This window comes from Aulostomus chinensis, chromosome 8, assembly GCF_037954235.1.
Source record: "Aulostomus chinensis isolate RoL2024-O1b breed Wild chromosome 8, RoL_Achi_v1.0, whole genome shotgun sequence".
Taxonomy (NCBI): domain Eukaryota; kingdom Metazoa; phylum Chordata; class Actinopteri; order Syngnathiformes; family Aulostomidae; genus Aulostomus; species Aulostomus chinensis.
This window is the reverse complement of record NC_141327.1, coordinates 17,607,900-17,629,057: the sequence shown is the minus strand read 5'-3', so window position 1 is coordinate 17,629,057 and position 21,158 is coordinate 17,607,900. Positions and strand designations below refer to the sequence as shown.

At 41.8% G+C, this 21,158-nt stretch overlaps 1 protein-coding gene across 17 annotated transcripts in view; it reads left to right on the top strand.

The window, feature by feature from the left end:
* The window catches only part of ptprdb (protein tyrosine phosphatase receptor type Db), a 162,315-nt gene that overhangs the window by 80,428 nt on the left and 60,729 nt on the right, over positions 1 to 21,158 (top strand). For all 17 annotated transcript variants that reach the window (XM_086211380.1, XM_086211377.1, XM_086211385.1 and 14 more), the window contains one exon: positions 11,927 to 12,076. In XM_086211380.1, coding sequence (XP_086067506.1) covers positions 11,992 to 12,076 — 85 coding nt within the window. In that variant the 5' untranslated portion in view covers positions 11,927 to 11,991. The remainder of the gene's footprint in view (positions 1 to 11,926; positions 12,077 to 21,158) is intronic.

The following is a 21,158-nucleotide window of genomic DNA, read 5'->3' as shown; positions in this document are numbered from 1 at the left end:
TGAATGCACTCGAGACTCTTAACAGAGCAAGAGTGGTAGGTAAAGGACTTTATATTTTACTCTAATATGAGTAGCTATTGAATGGCCAGTTTAGGTAGTGTGTAGTGGAGGATATGGGAGATTGGTTATAGCAGCATGAGGATAAAAAGTGGAGTTATTGAAGAGTTAGCTTGCTGCTGGGCTGCAGGAAATCCATATTTTATTTGACGTGGGAGCTGCTCAAGGCCTGTAAATTATTACTGCTGTATTCCACCTGCTCGTGGAGGTCACCCAGCCAGCGAGATCCGTAGTGTGTGTGTGTGTGTGTGTGTGTGCGTGTGTGCGCACAGCTGTGCTCCTCCTGCTAGCCTACAGTCGTATGTGTAGCATGTCATAGGGCCACAGCAGTCCCACTGTAACCATACTGCAGGCTCATCCATCCATAGATCTATCATTCCCTCCATCCATCCATGTAATAAAACACATTACAGAGGTGACTGCCTCCGATGTGCCACTTTCCCCCAGCTCTAAAGGCTCTCCACTGCATGCTGCTGCAGGCGGGATGTATCCTGAGCCACAATGAGAAACACAAATACGTATGCACGCTAACACACGCGGGCGCACACGGGTGAGAATGCAGGAGCGTGAAGTAACTGTGTGTTGGACGTGAGTAACGAGTGAGTTACTCTACTCAGATACTCCCACTCTATAAGACTCAGATTGATCTGAGAGCAGTTGTTAGTGTTTCAAGGTTGACATTTTTCGTTCAGTAGCATAAAATAAGTTTATAAAAAGTTGAGCAAGATGACGATAAAACAGCATCGTGACTTCTTGAAACTTTTGCCCAAAACAGTTCATGAACTACCATTAGCTTTTTACATTTCTATGTTTCACCCCAAAGTTCTCTGGCATGGTCTATACTGCAAATGTGCTGAAATATCAATATAAAAACATATCACATTTTTCAAAACTGTCAACCTCAAATTATAGTATCGTGTGACGAAGTACACATTTAGTTCTAGGTAAAAAGCTAATTCCGAAGTACAGTAGGAAATTAATATATTGCATTTCTTACAAACACATTAAATTTTCTTATTCGTGTAATGCAAAAAAAAGTATCCAATGAAACTTGGAACAATTCAATTGAATTCTTTGACATGACCAAGATAATATTCGAAAGTTCTAAACGTCATTTTCAAACTATTTTTCTTCTACTCATGAAGTATAGATATTTGGAAACCTGCCCCGATGTTATACTTGAACACAGCCATGTCGCTAATATGTTAGCATGTTGGTAATAACTCCCTCAGAGGCTGAAAGCCTCAGTCTACTTGTGCTGCTGCAAATATTACACGTATTTTTAACTGTGGATTCATATGTATTTCTGTTTTAGTAGTCTGAGCAACATTCGAAAACCCAAAGATTATTCCATGAAAAGACACCAGAAGATTGACACATTTAAGAAAAATGCTTTTTTTGGTTCAAGTGCATTTGCTTATTTACTTTAAAGCACAGTTTAATCGATAGATTATTTATAATACATGTTGGAGTATGACTTCAGCTCCTTAACATATGAGCTCTAGTAACACAGCAACACCAGACACTTAACCACTTCTCCTCCTTCCTCTCTCTCCCCCACTCCTTCTCACCGCACCATTCCTCCGCCGTCTCCCTCTTTTTGACCTTCTTGCACCTCAGCTGGTGCTCATTTCTCATCTTGCCCCCCACCCCCTTCTCTGCTCTAGTCCTGCTGCTGCCTTCACCACTAACCCTCCTCATTAATGTACAGCTCAATTAGTCTTCGCTGAGGTTTCCACTAAAGGCTGGGTAAATAGGTAATTACATGTTGTCATCTCCCTGTGTCCTGCTAATCCACTCAACTTCACTCCACTCCCCAGTATCTACCTAACTCTCTCTCTGGCTCTCTCACTATCATGGACAGCTGCCAACGATGGCCCAGTAGAGGCCCAGCGCGGGTCTGTTAGTCACAGCTGGCTTAACCCTTCGATTGGCCATCTTCAGCACTTTCCTTAGTGCATACTTTTTGTTTCTTTTTTCTTAGACTGCTTTTTCAGCTCTGGTATTTTGGATCAGAATGGTGAAATTGGAGCCACCCACTGGCTAAATGCTGATGAAGTCCTGCTGTGTTAATAGAGACATTAAAGACGGCTCGGAGGGCTGAAAGGAGCGGTGACAGGTGGAAAGAAGAAGTAGAGAGAGGGATTTGTACTGGAATGTCAGTGCAGTGGCTCTGTGCTCAGTTCTGACGGTTACAGAAATTGGACGCTGCAAGGCAATAGTCCACAAGTAGAGTGAGAAGCTACTGGGATGGATTATTGTGTATGTGTCTACTGAGGCCAATAAGGAAATATTGCATTTGTCAGTTTCACACCTGCTGAAATACATAAAATACATTCATCATCAAAAGCAATGTTTGTCCATCCAGGTCACAATGAGAGGAATTAGAGAAGGAGAGAAGATGGAAAAGGGAAAGAGAGTCAGGATGGAAACAAGGAGGGTGAGAGAGGACGCATCAGAGGAAGTGATAAGTTGAGTACTGCCAGACAGCCTAAATCCTCATTTCGATCAATCACATTTTCCCTTCCTCTCCTCTCAGTTTGTCTTATTGATTTCCTGTTTCTGCCACTGTGCTGAAAGCCAGCTCAAATGACTTCTTCGAGTTTTGGGGGCTTCATCTCCCAGAAAAAACTACTCTTTGGTCATTTGTTCTCACAGCTATACAAGATCAGTAGCGGTAGACTCTGTCATCCCAGGAATGCTTGTTGCTTGTTGATATTTGAGATCAACAGACAAACACATCCAGTGTTTGCTTCACTAACCAAAAGAGTAACAAAGCATAATGCTGTAACTTACTGGAATACTAATTGGAAAAAAATATATTGTTTTTTTGTAATCCATAGACTAGCAATTAATGTTTGGGAGCTTAAAGGGGTACTGAGCCTTGTTGCGTGGTTTCAGCGCGATTTCATTTTGGTCTGAAATCGTAGGCATTGCCCCTTGATCCGCTAGCTGCCTGCCCCCTGAATACGCTATGAAAAAGTCTGGTCCCTGGAGACAACACAGGGCTCACAAACGGCAAACAAACGCTGAGTGCACATAAACATAACAAACCCCATTCCAGCCAATCACCGACAAGATGGTTGGGGATGGGGGGGTTAGTGTGTGTGCATACATCGGGGGAATAAGCAGAGTCGATTGAGTAGCGTAGTAGCCATGATGCTCGTAAGCCATTTTTCAATCGACTAGTTTGTTATCCTCGTTCACTCTATACAGTAGGTCCTTGGCAGCACTAGCATCAATTCCAGGAATGACAAATTCTACAAGAAATGTCTCTTTCGCATAAGCTCATAAAATAATTTTAAAAATATCAGCTGTAACTCATAACCTATATCATAAAGATACTGTATAAGGACTTAGAATATAAATGTACTCACCGAACAATTGGAGTTTGCTCACTCATCTTAGCAACGTTAGCTCAGAGTGGTTCACTCTCTTAAGATATGTTAACGTTTGTTGTATGCCGTACAATATGTCAGTAAATGCTGTGTTTATGAATTTCAAAATATTGCTTTTTTTAAAGGGCTAAAAACAACAGAGCACAGAGGCATTGTCACGCAAAAAACAAAACGCACAAAGCTATATCTGCTGTTGTCACAGTCATGCTATGCATACATTGCGTAATGTTAGCCTTGTGCTAATAACAAAACCTGAAAAATCCCTGTAAGCGATCCTCTTCAGTAAAGATTGTCATAAGCAAGAGACTATGTAAGGTTCATAAACTTGTTTGTCACAGAGCCTACTGTATTTGTACTGTATTTTCTCAAAAAATCCCAACAACCAATTGAAAAATCCCTTCACATTTTTTGCAAGAAAATCCACGGTGATGCTACTGTAATTGTTTTGGGTGGTTTGTTCCAACTTAGATCTCATGTCCTTTAAAAGTCTACAAGTCTTCTTTTACATCAAGGCGTTTGAAAATTTGAGTCTCAAACCTGAATTTATAGTGTAATTTAAATAGTTGAGACGAGTTCTTTCAATACATAGTCCCACCATTAAATATTCAAGGATTTCTGACTGTGGGCTCTACTTTCGTGCCCTGCCTCGTGCTTTTTGCTACTTTTATGGGCAGGTTCACTGGGCACAACTGGTGCATTTGGATACGTGGTGAGATCAGAGAGAATGTATTAATATTACATAACAGTTTGGGTGTGTTAGAGGCTGTGACAGTCAAAGCACATTTCCTACTGTCGTCTCCTTTTAAAAAAGGCATTTACCTTCATGATACCCTGGCAGTTCGTGGAATCGCTTTTACCGACACATAAATATTTTCTGTGCCCTTATTTACTCTGCATGATCCACGCATCTCTAATTAAATTGCTCCATATATAATGAGAGTGTAATGTTGTCAAGGATTTTTGCACATCAGAAATGAAATAATTGGCCGTTTCATCTGACAGACACTAAATCCTGCTAATGATCCACAAATGAAGACCTTTGAAATAACACACACAATATTTTTACCCAAACATGTCCATCACATGCTCATTTTTATATATATTCGAATATGTCAGCTCCAGGCAGCACAGCTAATTTATTAAGAAAATGACAAGCACAGGAAGTTAGTGGCACAGTTGCAGAATAGTTACATGGTTGCACCTTTGCCAAAAAATAGTGATTCGTAAAAATAACTTTTGCCACAAATTTCAGGAAGGTGTCTGAACAAGATTGCAGTAACATGGACTCTATTGCTACTGTGCTCCAAATTGGATGCAGCGCCACGACGCCACAGTTTAGCAAATATTTTCAATGTCAAACCTAATTCGTATAAATTGGATGGACAAAATATTTGGAATGTCTTACAGTGCAACCAAGCACAGGGCAAAAGCGTCTAAATACAACCAACGCATAAATAAACACCTCCAAGATAGATTCAGTAAATAGCATGGGGAGGGGCAGTATTATGCAGCTTTCGTTTAGGTCCATCCATCTTTCACTATTTGCCCAATTTGTGTCATGGAGGCAGCAGTTTCTTTCCCTGGCCAGATCGACTAGCTCTGAATGTGAGATCTCAAGACTTTGCCCGGCCAGCATGGAGTTGTAGTTCCTCAAACTGGTCCCCAGTCTTCCCAACAACCTCCTCCCAGCTGGATGTACCCAGAACATCTCCCCGGGGGGGGCGGGTTTAGAGCACCATCTCTTTCATCTCTCTCATTTTTTCTGAGTCCCTAATAAATTTGTATGTGATTGTTACTCCATACGGTGGTTGGTCTCTGGCAGTTAAAGTAGGTGAGTCACCCCACGCTCAGACAATTAAAATCTCCATCATAGTATGATGTAATCAGCCATCACACACACACATACACACACACACTGACATTGAGTTGTACGCCTTTAAAGATCAATGTTTCTCTTGAAAACAAGCCCAGAGGTTTGTTTCTGAGTGTGTTTGTGTGTAGTGGGAGATGACAGATCACTGGTAATCTGTGTGTGTGTGTGCGTGCTTGTGTGTGCGTGTGTGCGTGTGTGTGTGCATACGTGCTCAGTAGTCATATACATCAAACAAATATTTTCCCTTTGGGCCATTTGCAGCAATGTTTTGTTTGTTGTTTTGCAAATCTTATTTCCATACCTTGTTATCTATGAGCATGCATGAGTGTTTGATTTGTCTCTGAGTGACACAGAAGCATCTTCCTTTGGAGCTTAAGGAGTTGTTGGGTAATGAAAAGAAGTGCTGTACTCAAGGCCAGCTGCACTGAGACTGACGTGACATTTTTCAATATGAATTGGCGCCAAGTGATGTACCACCGCAGTAGCAAGGCCGACATCTTGAATCACAGTTCAGAAGCAACAATATCATCAGATTTGAGTGTAGTCGTGTGTCTGTGGTGGCATGATGGCTGCCCGGATCTGACGGGAATGTGCATAACATGAGCAAAAGCTACACAAATGATCTTTTAAAGCAAGGCACTGCTCACTAAAAATATTTTATTTCCAGTGCTTATCTGAATCCTATCGTGACCCCCCCCCCCACCTTGTTTATTTTTGTTTTCAGCCAGGAAGATTATAACTGAAAGACAATTAACGCAATTGGGCCAAAACCATCTGATTCACTGTTGATTTCACATTCTAACAACAAATATTACTGGGACCGCTACTGAAAATTGCAACACCGCGCTGACCAACACTGTGACAAACAAAACAATCTTTCAAAAACAAAAACAATCCAAGATTCTGAAATTGGAGTAAAATTGTAGTGTAATGATGTGAGAGCAACAACAGATTGCCGTCACTTTGATGGCTTTGAGTCGTGCGGTGCGTTCTGTTTTCACACGCATTGTGTCTGTCATTTTGCATCATCCGTACATGGGAAAACTTAACTGACAGCAAGCATTCCCTGGGATTCCTCAAACATAATAATAATAATGAAATAGGCAAATTAATTGATGTAACACATGGCAACAAAGATAAATAGGACCGAGAGACGTGGTTTGTCGGGTACTGTGTTTTGGGGGAATACATGACATGTTACTCACTTTTTATCACTTTTTTTTCCCACTGGTTCCCATAGATACTTGTTAATTTGGTATAAATATATACAGCATGGAGACAGATACGCGCCTGATAAATATTCTTTTCACACCTCAAGAAGCATCAGGGTTTTAGCTTTCAGGTGTTCCACATCAACTAAGTCAAACATAAATTAATTCAAATCAAACAGTTGTTAAAGCACCTGTCGCCATCAGAATATAATCTGGGCTAATCTGGAGTTACACCATGTTCCAACAAACTTCTGTGACCTCTTTGTTTTTCTGAATGGAAATGAGAAGGACATTGATTGATTGTTTTTTTTTTTAAACCTTTTTTTTCACGCTATGATGCAACAAATACAAATAGTCGCTTCATTGACATTTCTGTCAGTCTGCCACCTTTCCAACATGGCAAATAGAATAAGTTAATTAGTATGTCTAATTGCATTTGGCGGCTCCGCCTTGGGAATATCAAATCTGTGTTCTTCGTCTCCGTGGCACACGGTTTGCCTGAAGCTACGCTTTTCAGGGTCTGTCTTTTGTCTCAACCTTCATTTGCTTTGCTTTCTACCTCTGTCCCTCTCTCATCATCCACCCGCTCTTTCTTTTTTCTTATTTTTTTCCATTTTTAGATTCCATTCTGTCTTAAAATTTCAATTTTTGCTTCCCTGTTTAATGACTTTTCTGTCAAATTTTGCACAACAACCATAATGAAATAACTAAAGGAAATGTTATAAAAGGCTGCACGGTGGTGCAGTGGTTAGCACTGTGGCCTCACAGCAAGAAGGTTCCGCGTTCAAGTCCCGGCTCGGGCGCGGGATCTTTCTGTGTGGAGTTTGCATGTTCTTTCCATGCCTGCGTGGGTTCTCTCTGGTACTCCAGCTTCCTCACACCGTCCAAAGACATGCAATTTGGGGACGAGGCTAATTGGATTCTCTAAATTGACCGTAGGTATGAATGTGAGTGTGAATGGTTGTTCGTCTCTGTATGTTGGCCCTGCGATGCACTGGCGACCTGTCCAGGGTGAACCCAGCCTCTCGCCCGTAGATGCTGGGATAGGCTCCAGCCCCCCCGTGACCCTTACTAGTAAGGAATAAGCGGAAGACGACGATGGATGGATGGAAATGTTATAAAAATGACTGTGTGAATGAGGCCCGAAAAAGAATCCAATAAGCAACCTATGATTGGCTGGGACTAAAATATGGCTCTATAGCTATGAAATATTCCACATTTGTCTGTTTTATCTCTCCCACATGTTCATCTTCACTTTTTTCCTCTGCACCCATGCTCTTTCTGTCGGTGCTGTGAAAAAGCGCAAGGCTGTCTATCAGTCTTTGAGTCAGTCTTTGTTCTGTCAGAAGCTATCCCACAGATAAGTGTGACTGATCGCTGCAGGCCCAGGCAGACAGACAGTACATAATGGAGTGATAGGGACTAATGTAAGTGAATGGCTTAGAGCCGACTGTGATCCACCGCAGCAGCAGAAGCTCAGGCACAGAGGGAGGCTTTCTGTTAGGCCCTCGGTAATACCAGCGACAACAGCCACCCAGATTACAATCTGGTGACTACCTGGCTGTGTATTTGAGCGCGGCTCAGGTTGTTTTCTTCTTCTTCTTTTCTTTTTTTTTAACCTCGCTCCATCTCATGTGTCCTCATCTCTGTTTCGTTGCTCTGTCGGCTGCTCTTCTTTATTTTATTAATGTTTTTTTTCCCTTCCACGCACACACTTTTTCTCATCTCTCTCCCTGTCTCTTTTCATTTGTCTCCAACTCTCTGTTATCTTATCTCTTTAATTAATGTGACACGCTGTGAAGTGAGATACTAAATAATGCAGGCTTTTCCAATGACATTGAATCAGTCCAAGTGATTAGTGGCCACACACACACACACACACACACACACACACACACACCAAAACCGATGCCTCTTTTTTTTTTTAAAGCAGTGATCTACCTTTGAATGTCTGTTTACATTTTGCAATCAAAATGTTGATTTAATTGGAGAAAGAGCCACATAAATGCTCTTCTGAGAATACCGTGTATTAATTGTGCATTTAAACGGCAGTGGCGTATAAAATACAAAGGTTATAGTTCAAGCAAAGTCAAATTAAAACTGTGGTGCGTCGTCTTTTAATATATGAACAGCTGTTACATTCAAGCATTTGACAAACTTCACACACGCTTATCAAGTTAATCTCTGCCAGGTAATAACCTCTGCTGTATTTGGATGTTGTGGCAACGTTCCAGGGCTGCAGGGAGGAAACGCGCAAACCAGACCTACGCTGGCTGAGGTGGCTACTTCCAGGTAGCGCTCTGCTAACTGGAACATGGATAACTAATGTCATTGTGCAGCTCTTGTATCAAAATGCGAATTGACGGTGAAACATTTTAAGATTCAAACAGCTTTATTTATCCCAGAAAGGCCAATTGGGTTCACAGCCCACCAGTCGAATAAAGAAACCAAACCAAACAAACAAACCGACGGCAGCATCAGCATGTCAGTGACGACCGATCAACAACATACGAGCAATCAGAGCACACCAGTAAACACTCGGGTTGCCAAGTATGCGCTGAGAGGTGTAAGGTCATAAAGAAAACAAGCATACAAAAACTGAAGACCACAACTGCAGGAAGAAAACAATAAATAGATAAGTAAAGGGATTCCGGTAAATCACTGCTACAGGTTTACAAGACCTGCCTGAATCCCTCAGTTACCGCTGTCAGCAGCATTTAATTAATTTCATGAGTTGTGTGATGCTTAAAACAATTTATCCACCGTTTTACAGCCAAAACAAAAGGGAATAGGCTATGATGTAATGCTCCACACAATAACTTCCTCTGAACAACGGCAAAACTAATTACATGTAATCTACATGGAGGAGAGATCTAATCCAAAACTAAACATCACGGCCAGTGAAAATAACATGCTGTTTTTTCACCATTCTAAAAATGATGGCTGATGTAATCTTTGCTTTAAGTTTAGTGAAAATGGAACCGGTAGTCTTTAATCCCACAGCCAATTTTTCAAAACTAAGCTAATGCACATTCCCACATCTACTATGGTAAATCACAGTGCAGATGCAGGGAGAGATCTAGGTTATCCCAAAGCAATTGTTTCAAACCAAACCAAGTGGAAAATCCAGTGTGGGGTTAGTTGCCGTGGCTGCAGGGATGAGGAGAGCTCCAGTTCCAGTGTTGAGCTACACCCCCCCCCCCCCCGTCTGTTTTTAATCAGATGGCTTCCGAGTTCAGGAGTGGAGGATGCAATTAGGACTGCTGCTGCTTCTGCTGATGGTGATGATGATGATGATGACGATGATGACTCTGTCCAGTTTCTGGAAGAAATAGATCCATGTTCACGCGTGTGTACAAATATACGCAGTCATGTAGAAATTCACTTGAACCGAGATTTAAAAAATGAGATTCATGCATTCAAATACAAATACATGACACTCAATTGCATGCGTACAGTTAGACCTTCATGTGTGAGCAGTTCAGAAGCAGGCGGCACAGACCAATCTCAGAACCCATCATCTATGAATAACCTCTGAGGGTACCGGTGAAAGATTAGGGGCCAAGGTTTCTTCCTCCATTCGCTGATTAAAATTCACCATCCGATTAGCAACTTGAGACGCAAGAACAGAGTTGAGAGGCTACGAGTTAAAGACTTTTTCCGCAGCAGGCACGTGAATGCATGTACCCGGACTAAAAAGCTAAACCGTCATCAGATGATAGCTGACAGGATTGCATTCAGAGCCCCACCTGTTTTAGCTCTCTATTAACCTGCATCAAAGCAAACTCAAACGTGATTGATCAGTATTACTACAAACCAGAAGGCTTCCAGTCCCACCATCGTGTCCCTTGCCTACAGATTCTGCATTCATATGCAGATATCTGTTCATAGAGATTAGTCACAGGCTGTCTGTCAGCATAGAGTTCCACACGGATGCACATGCAGAGACATCAACATATGCATGAAGTCGACTATATGCATGCACATACAGCGTAGGCCCACACATTCATTCAAGCAACAATGCAAATGACATTTCCTACCATGCTCACTTTCAGCGTCTCTCGCTCAACACTTGTCAGTTTCTGGACAGCAGCAGTGGTCTGTCATGTCTCATTGTGTCATGTGATTTGAACCGTGGGATTTCTGATGCACAGACTGCCGCCTGTCTCTTCTGATGCCAAACGCTCACACTGGGTGCTAGAGATGGTCGAGTGACAGATAGAGGGTTACTCAGAATGGCGCTCAAGATGGAGCGTAACCGCCAAAACTGGGAAAAGTGTGGAAGGAGAGGAAGTACGATAGGAAGGTTTGGGAAATTGAATTCAAGGTTGTGTTAATAGTTGGTTTCAATACTCATTTTCTGCAATATTGATTCTATCAGTACTGTGCTTTTGTGCTCCTGCTGCAGTGTCATGCCCACACACTTATTCGCTCTGGTGTTTGCACAGTTAAGATCTCTCTCACACACACACAAAGTGCAGTTTGGAAATACTTGGCATTTGAGGCAAAATAACAAGGAGAAGAAAAGCACAACAGCAGTGAGGCACACACTCCTGGCTGACACCAACTGTTTTATCAATGACAGGGAAGAACAGAGCTGCTGTCATTTCAGTCAGTTTGGGCAGGCAGCCTCTCTTTGTGATCTTCTCTCCAGATTTTGCACTGCAGCACCCTTTAATTCATGTTGATCAGACCCTTTAGGAAGGTGGGGGGCCATTTCAGGTGGAATGGCTCAAAATTAAAAAGTCCAGTATCATGAAAACATCAGCAGCAGGTGTGTGGGAAAGACAAGGAGCGACGAGGTGAAGCAGAGACAGACAAGAGGGTGCAACATAGCCACCTCTAGTCAGTCTCCTTTAATCTCTCCATCATCCATCAATCGCACCCTTTTTCATTCTACCCATGCATTTTAAAACCGTTCACTGCGTTGATATCAGGCAGTTCTTGTGTAGGTTTGAGAGGAAATGCAGTAAGGAAGTGCAGTCTGCTCTGTAGGCTCTGCAGGCAAATTAAAGCTTGTGCTTACTTGAGAGATGAAAACATGAACCTTTGCAGCTGACTGATGTTTTATTGCTAAATATTTGCCATTAGTTGAAATTCATCAGCTACTTTGTGAAAGCTCTCACCTGCATGCTCATAAACACACACACTCAGACATACACTGCACACAACATACCTGCGGCAATGAGAGTATGGTCCTAATGAAGGAAGAAGAGGCAGCTGTAGAACTTGAGTGTAAGGCCAGAGGAGAACTCACGCAGTTCAAGTGTGTGTGTGTGTCTGTGTGTAAGCTGTATAATATTTCAAACAGTCTTAATTCCGATTTTGGAACTGTTCAAACGGCTGCTGTTTCAATTTCTCTGTCCGTCTCTCTCTATGTCTTTCAGGTTGTGAGGGCCTGTTTCTATCGTCCTGTTGTACAGTGAGGCAGTGAGCTCACGGTGGATACAGCATGCATGTGTCGACTTATCCCATGATGCACTCTGCCAGCCCGGGCCTTCTCCTCCTCAGCTTCCTCTTCCTCGTCGATGCTGACTGTGAGTCCTTTCACACACATACATTTGCACGTAGATGTAGCCTCTTTTTTGAACGCACACAGAACAATCTAATTTTGTATTTTCCACCGCGATAACACATCCCTACTCTGTGTGTGTGTGTGTGGCAGGTAGCTGGTTTGATATGAGGCCAGCTGTTTTTGTCCATCCCAGTATTACACGGCATGAATAGACTGTCCACATATGGCATATCAGATCATTTCCCCACTGCTTGAATGATTGTGTTTATATTGTGTGTGTGTGTGTGTGTGTGTGTGTGTGTGTGTGTGTGTGTGTGTGTGCGTGTGTGTGTGTGACCCTGACTGTGATGAATGTGCCTGCTCATCGAATTCACTGAGTACATTTTCAACTCATTGGTATGATGGTTGTGAGTATTATGCATGTTTTGATAATACAGTATTAGGATCTACATGGAACATAGTTATTTATCTCCCAAGCACACATGATTTAAAGATTATCCACAAATCTGATAATCTGCTGAGAATATCTTTCACGTCTTGTCTTGCTCAGACGCTCTCTCTTTGGTTTCCCCTTTCTTTTTTTCGGTGATGACAGACCTCATTGGTTTTCCGCTGCCCGGATGTGGTGTTCTTTGCTCTGCTAGATGTTGATGACCTTCTATTAACTAGCGTTTGACATTTCAAGCTGATGGATTGTTGATGCACAGAAAATGATTTCTATTATTCGGACTCCGTTGTTTTTATGCCGCCGTGTAAAAAAAAGAAGACAGATGTGAGAGCAGATTTGTGTGTAAGATTTGTTCCAGAAATATGATCGTGGTATATTTTTTTCCATGGTGATATATATTGATATTTACCATGATAGGAAGCCTGAAGAAACCAGAGTCCTCTTTATTTCAGCTTTCGAACATTATTAGAATTAAAAATCAGGCCGGGCTATGTGGTTGATACCTAATATTACAATTACTTTTGAGCAAATACCTCGATACCACGATTGTGAGAGTGTTGTAAGGATGACTGCTGGTGTCCTCACAGAAAATCAGCAGAGTGAGATTTTTGATTATCATCAGAATTTTGGATATAATGACGATGTGGTGAATGAAAGTGTTGGGACAATCTGGAAAGATCGGAAAATGACATCCTTTTTACTGTAGTTCAGCCTTTAAAAGCGGGAAGATGCGACATCAAAAGAAAACTATGCATTTTTAATATTAACTGTAGTCTGATACCCAGATATAAAATAATACCAATATATTGCCTGAAACTACAGAGTCATTATTCTCGTCTCATTAGGATTGATTATTGTCAACATTTCCCTGTTTCTTCTTCTTCTTTTGTGATCTGTCATCAGAAATTTTTAAAACCTACATAAGGACTCATTCAAGTCGAAGCAACACATAAATTAAGTATCACAAACCTGCACCTGCATGCCAGACTTGAATAGACATGACTTCTCTGTCGATTTGTCAGGTCGAAAATTAGCCGAGAGGATATCAGTCTCATAACAGTGGGGATGAAACAGATTAACTGATTTGGGGTGAGACTAAGGATAAAAGACGTGGAGACAGAATGGGAGTGTGGGAGGACTAAAAGATGTAATAGAAAGGGAATAATGGAGAAGAAAGAAGGGAGGGGGGAATTAGTCAAGCTGATTCACAGACTGTTTAACATCTGGGAGTTATCTTGGCAGAGACACCAGAAATAACAGTGTCTAGTAAAGTTGCCTTTTGCATATTTTTGACGTTATGTTCCATGAATGTGAAAATATTTAGAGGAACAATATATAGAAGGAAGAACATTAAGCATGTAACTCTGAGCTTGTTCCACTCTGACACTCTAAACATATATCACCTCCATAACACACACACACACACACGTGAGCGCACGAGTACAGGCTTGAGGCAGCCATCCTGTTGCTGTAATGTTTTAAAAGCACGCTGAGCACAGTAAAAGCACACACATCCACAAACCACTCTTGTTTTCCTCTCAGCCTCCTGCCCTCTTGTCCCCTGTGTAAGTTCCAGGGTCAGCCAGAAAAGGCCCAATCATCCATCAAACGATGATGCTCCCATCCCGGGCTTCCTCCATGAGGGTTAGGGGGTATGCAGCAAGGGTGGAAAGGATTTGTACTTTGTCTCCCTCCGTCTATATTTTTTTCCCTGCCCTCTCTCTCATTCACTGTGACTTTCTCCATTGCTCTTTTCTCGCCCACTCTCTGCCTCTTCTCGACACGTCCATATAATCTGGTGAGAAAGGAGGGACAGTGGGCTTGAGGGGGGTGAAAGGGAGGAGAGGCTTTTCTTTTCTCTTTTATCTCATTGTGTATGACGTGAAATGCCTCTTTTAATATCAACAGTGGGGACTCAGAGATTTGAGTGTTGAGAATTCTAGCAGAGGCTGCTGGGACGCTGACATCTTTTTGGTGCGTGTCACGTGTCTGGGTGTTTTGAAATGTTAAATGCACTCTGAAAAATTGCTTTCAGTTGTGTTCATCTCAGCTCAAATGTAATACAAAATGAATGGAATACATTTGAAGAATAACGAGGTTTTAGCCAACAGAGGCCTCATGTGTCTGGACAGTTGCTGAACGTTTGTTCACCTTCACAAACACCAGAGCTTAATGGACAAGTTCCACTCAAATACACACACTTGGACTGAGGGTACTGAGATGCAATCAGATGGAACGGTATCCCATGTGCATAGTTGGAATCCTTGCATGACACTGTACCATATGTGCATTCATCACACAAGGGATGGCATAACAATACAGCTCGGCACCGATGGGTGCGTGTGCGAACGGATGTATTCATGTATACATTTCTCTCTTTTACTTTCTCCTCTTCTCTCTCTTTCTCTCCCACCACCATTTTTTTGATTCTCAGTGTGTTTATATGCGCGTGCATGCAAATGACATCTATCTGGTGGATTAAGAGTAATGCCCTGATCCCGTCGCAAACTAGGCCACTGCTCCATGTACGCAGCGAGATGCCCTTTGTGAGAAATGGCATCTCTCCGCCTGTCATTCAGGACGACACAAAACAATGCAACAACAGGGTTGATTCTGCTGACCCGCGTTTGCCCCAAAACCAACAACCTGTTGTTTCTCCCTTTGCAGCTTAGATTTGATAAAAAAAAAAAATTAAAAATCCTGTGTGTGTGCGCGCATGCGCGCACGAGTCAAAAACTGCTACTTTTGCAGAGGCTACAGTAGTGGAAGTACTGCTGAGTCGCAACCACGCGCTTTAGAAAGCAGACTGTACATTTTGAAATAGAGAGAGAGGAAGAGAGAGAGAGAGAGGAAGAGAGAGTGATATTTAGGATTCTGCCTCAGGAGGAACTAGGTAATGCGAAACCTTTCAGTTCGCTCCACAGCATGTATGTAATGTAAAAGCTGTGCATTTCAATTTATTATAATATTGAATAAATTCTTGCACAGGCATCAATACAAACTTGTTTTTCCTCTGTTACTGAATATATGATATTCCCCTTCATGACATATTCGGCCTGAACACAACATTGGAAAACTTGCACATGTGATGACTGATTGACCTGCCAACATTCCACCATATTGCAAGCACTAGCATGGCCTTGAGGTTGACTGGAATCTGAAATGTGGTTGGGTCAATCTTCCGCAATGACAGCACCACTACTTTACTTTCAGAGTCCTTGAGCAAAACAGCAAACACCAGCTGCTTTGACAGGAGTCATCTCAGGTCGCCTCTGAGTATTTTACCAAGCTTTTGCCTTCAGGGCTCTGATTTGGTACTAAGAGCATCTAACAATAGGAGTCCACTTATTTGAATTTGAGAGCATTTTGTTTCATTGTTATTGAGTTTAAGTCCAAGTTATCCATTGAATGCCAAACGAAGCCAGTTAGGCTGGACCTAAACAACATGGCCCCCAGGTGTTGACCCGAGAGTGCTTCGTTTGCCCCCCTGTACTGTGCTCCTCTCACCTGCAGCCTTCTCTGATCCCTCTGGACTTTGTGACCGCACCCCATAATAACATCCTGTGCAAAGGGCAGACCTCCAAGCAGTATTAATGGTGAATTTGCAATGGATTTAACAAAAGATTCGGCGCATATTCAAGGGTTTAGGATCTACACAGGGTAGGAAAAAAACGGAATCGCTGATGGACGCTCTAGAGAGAAGTTTTATCAACTTTAAGCTTACGTGACCTGAATTTTGGTGGAAAATAATTACATATGTCCACCCACCCATGCATCTATTTTCTATACTGCTTATCCATTGAGGGTCACGGGGGGGGGGGGGGGGGGCTGGAGCCTATAATTACATTTGTCTAGCATTTAAAGCTAGTTTTTAACACAAAACATTGTTACCACGTAGTTTTGCTTATCAAGGACTGACTTATTGGATATTTGAAATAAAATATTAACACTGACATAACAGTACTCGCTGAGAGGGATTTTCATCTGCAAGAGTGCCTTGATCAGATTGACAGTTACACATTCACACCTGGGAGCTGTTCAGTCTGATCTACTGGCCGCTGAGCAGTTGGCGTTCAGGGCCTTGCTGAAGGACACCCAAATTTACCCCAGGGGATTGAACCAGCGGCCAACTGGTCATGCGAAAACTTCTCTAACCTTTAGGCCACAACTTCATACCTCCACACCCCATTGCGTCTGCTACTTGCAGTTCAGACCACGCTGACCGCAAGCGCAGAACACGTATAGTGGGCTAAGATCTTTCCGGGGGAAGATTCATAGTTCTTTCAGAGAAAAAAAAATTGAATCTCAAGTGAGTCAGTTTTGTAAATAACAACCGCAGAGGTCAACTTTGCATAGCCTGTGTTCAGACAGGAGAAATATGTGTATCCATGCCAAAAACCCTGTCCCCGAGGCTTTTCGTTCAGGCATGATTGACATGACATATAAACACACATTTATAGTAGTAGGATTTAATGTGGTAGAATGTTTTTTGTTCAATTTGCTAAAACTATATTGCACCATTTATTCGTTATGATATAATGCCATACTTGTTTTTTATTCCAAAGTGATGCAATTGAGTCCTCGGGAGTCAACGCATATCAATATGCAAGCATGCAGAGTTCTTAGAGTAGACGAGAGATGAGATACCGTTACGTATCCAGTGGCATGCGAGCATCTTTGTTGCTGATGAATGAGCGTTGTCAGGAGCCCCTGGGATGGGATGAAGAAGCAGGGTCACAAAAGTCAAAGGTTTCTGCCCCAGGGATCAGTTAAGGGTGTGAAACAGAATCACATCTCAATTGAGTCTTTTTCTTCAATGGATTGTGTTTCATTTCGGTGACTGATTGATACTGCAGGGCTTACAAAAGGTGCAAAGCGTTACCTGGTTGACATTGCTGTCCATGTCTATGGTACAGGATGTCAAAATATGCCCGTGGTAGTTAAGACTGCAATGAAGACGCAGTATGATTTCTGCTTTGTTCCTGACAGGGATGATTAAATACACACTGGTCAAAATACTGTACACTCTTTATAGGTTCCAACTCAAGAAACTAGTGCTTCACACCTCACACCTCACACCTCCAAGGAGGCAGCATAGTCTCACTAAGTAGTATTACAAGATAAGCACCAAAAATCATCCCCTTATAATAATAGATTACCTTGCATGGGTTTTGCCATTTGTTCATGGTTAACCTTGAAAGTTTTGCATTCATCAGCAACAATTTAAACTATTATAAAATGTATTTATCTCAAATACAGCAGCAAAGAACTTCTGTTCGGTCTCCAGACGATCTCCTTTGAGCGTGAAGACTTATTTTTCTTTGCAATACTTAACTTTTAATAAGCATTTATTTGCACTGACTTACTACAGTACTTAGTACTACATCTGAAGGATGTATACCAGGCCACACAATAGGCTACACATCTCATTTTATTTTCAAGGATGCATTCAAGGGACCGTCTATTTTTACTGTTTTTTCAAGAAATACTTTCATCAGTGTTTCTGCCCTCACATTTAAATATTATGCATCGTCAAATCCCCTTCCACTCACAGTGAAATCTGTGTATGGCCTTGATGCCAGAGAAAGAGCTCAACTCCAAACTTATTCACCAAAGATGTCTCGAAGAAGTACATTACCTTTTTAAAAAGACAAAACTCACAAAGTGAAATTTGCGTGAATTTGTAACTGTTTCCACTCATGGATGAACAGAGATTACTGAAAGCAAAATAAAATATATTTAATGTGACACTCCAGACAAGTGTTCGATGTTAAGGAAAAAATAATGAATGTGCATCAAATGAATAACCTTTTGATTTCCTTAATTAACATGCGGCTTATCAAGTTAAGTAATTTCATTCATTATTTCAATAATTCATGGTATATTTTCTTGATTGAGTTTATGTATTAAAATACGGCTCAGATGGTGATTTGCCGGCCAGTAAACCTGAAAAATACAAATTTAAATGCTTAACAACCCATTTCCATCAACCTAATTGCCAAAATCTGCATGAAGAGTGACAGATTGGTCACATGCTGTAACAAACATTTTCATACAAGTCATACACAAAAGAAAATGGCAGATTAATTATTTCTGGATTCAGAAGTAGAATTTTATATTAAGGGTAGACGGGGTGCAGAAAACTGAGTAGGGACTATAGTTCCCACTCAGTTCTTAGCACAGTGACCCTTTGCACTTCCCCAATAAGTGATCCATCATTATCACTTAATGTCAATCCACCAGTGAGACAGATTGGACCGGGAGAAGCACAGTCCATGTCGATGAGAAAGAAAATGAAGCTGTTCTGCTGCCAAAGTGTCTCTGCTGCACCAGCCAGGCTATTAGCAGATAGCATAGCTGTGCGCCCATCTGTGAATAACTGGATCTGACTACCGTTAGCTCAGCGTTAGCTTAGCAGACTCACCCATCTGTGAAGAGGCCTGCATAGCATTAGCTTAGCTCTAACTTAGCGGAGCGCTGGTCTGTAAGTAATACGCTGCGACCAGCACTGAGAAAACCCTGTGTTGTTCTTTATGGGAAGCCAGCACTGACCCAGTAAAGTTGTGTACCCAGTGGGCAGCCCATGTGTTTCTAATGGCCTGTGTATAAAAGAAAACCCTATTTGATTAATTCCTCCCCTTGTGTTTCTAACAAATTAACCCTGATTAATTCGGCACTAGCCAGACCCTGAGGCAGCTATGGTGGGTAAGTGGCATGCTAATTGGACATGCATTACTACCAGCAATAAAATCGGCATTTTATCCAAACTGCATTCGTGTTAAAATGGTATTGTTGAAGTGATGCTCTGTGACATCACCTGGAAGTTGTCCAAAATATTACAGACTCTACATTATATGCCAAAAGACAAGTTGCACAAAAAGCCCAAGCATGCAGGTTTTGTTTTTTTGTTGTTTGTTTTTTAAGCGGGGGAAGAATACACCTGATTGGTTCAGATAAATGGAAACTGATAAATGTAACATCTTATATTTTAATGTGAAGTTTGATCAAAAGTTACAGCATTTTATTGTGTCTAATTCAATCTACTATGTTTAAATAGCCCATTTCGCCAAATGTTTTCGAATTAACAAACGTGTATGCTCCAGAAGGGTGATTGCTGTCCCTCTGTGTTTATTGGCCTCAGCAATCCAATTTCATTTCTGGGATGAAAGCGAGCAGCAGATAATTTGCTCTTAATGTGTCGGTTTGATGTTAATGTGTTTTAAGTTATGGTGCTGGCCAGCTGCCCACCCACTCTCGAGGCTGACTATCATGGCCCTGGCTCAGGCCCCGATATTGGCCTCGTTCCTCAACTTGTCTGACAAGCCTGAATCAGTTTTCATTTGAGGAGTCGTCAAGCCAACCGCCCACCACCACACACAACACTATACAGCTGGATCTCTCTCTGGCAAGCGCTGTAAATTACTCATTACATGCCTAACTATCAACTAAAGTGCACACAAACACACACACACATACACGGGGAAATATGAAGCGCACAGATGCTTGGCAAGTGGCACTGACATCTAGAGCAGCCTTTTCAGATGTGATCTAAACAGCCAACACTGAGGCGAATACTCACGAAACCTGTTCTTGCACATAAACACGAGTCCACTCCAACAGAAAAACACCCAGGATCATTCGCGAACGTGAGCGAAGGGGATGCGCCTCGTATCGATCTGATCAGGGAGTTCAATAACCATTTATCCCCTTCCTCCTCTGAGGGATGGTCCAACCTGTGAGCAGAAACAGCCAAGCATTCAGCTCCAAAACCACACACACTTACTCACAGTCAGGATTAGCTCTCGTAAATGTCTGGGCTTCCCCTCCGGCTCCTTATACCACTGTTTGCCTTTTTCTAATGAAAGCTTATCTTACTCCTTCTATATTCTCTCGTAATCCTTAACCAACATCTAAGTAGGAGCATCTTATTTTCGGTTTGTTACTTCGCAGGCTCAGACAGAGTGGGTCCATCTTTTTTTTTTTTTCTTTTTAATTTCTTTTAGGTAAGTCTGTCTGCTGTCTGCCTTTGTGAATCAGCTAAGTGATTTAGAGAACACAAGACGAGACCCCGGGGGGACGGAAAATGCTACACTTAGTAGAGTTTTGGAAAAGGTGTGTTAGAATGGAGGAGTTCAGATCCCGTAGCCCCATGATGAATGACACAGATGTCTTATTTCATTATTATTTCATTCTCTTGACGCGCAGAACACCATCCATAGCCTTATTCAGTTCATTTAGCTCTTTTTTAAAAACAAACATTAATCTTTCTCAATGTCTCTAAATCCAAATTCTCCCTTAAAGTCAAAGCCATCATACAGAAAATGGGTAGCGTGTTGATTTCATGTGGTGCTGGCATGTAATGTGTTCAAATACATGGCAGCACCATAGAAACAACGCCAATGTTAAATCAGTGTGGAACCTTTTTCATGGTGGACACACACATTCCTGGTGTCACTTTTGGTAAAACATGAGTGAGTACACATTATATGCTGCAGGTTGGGTGGTTTGAGTCTTTCACATCTCAAACCTAACCAATATTTTCCTCACCCTATCCAAATGTGACAGTGAATGTCATTTTGAGAAGCCGTTGTGAGAGAATAATGATTACATTTTTTTTTTTTTCGTAACAAAATGTTGGTGAACCAAGTATTTGGTG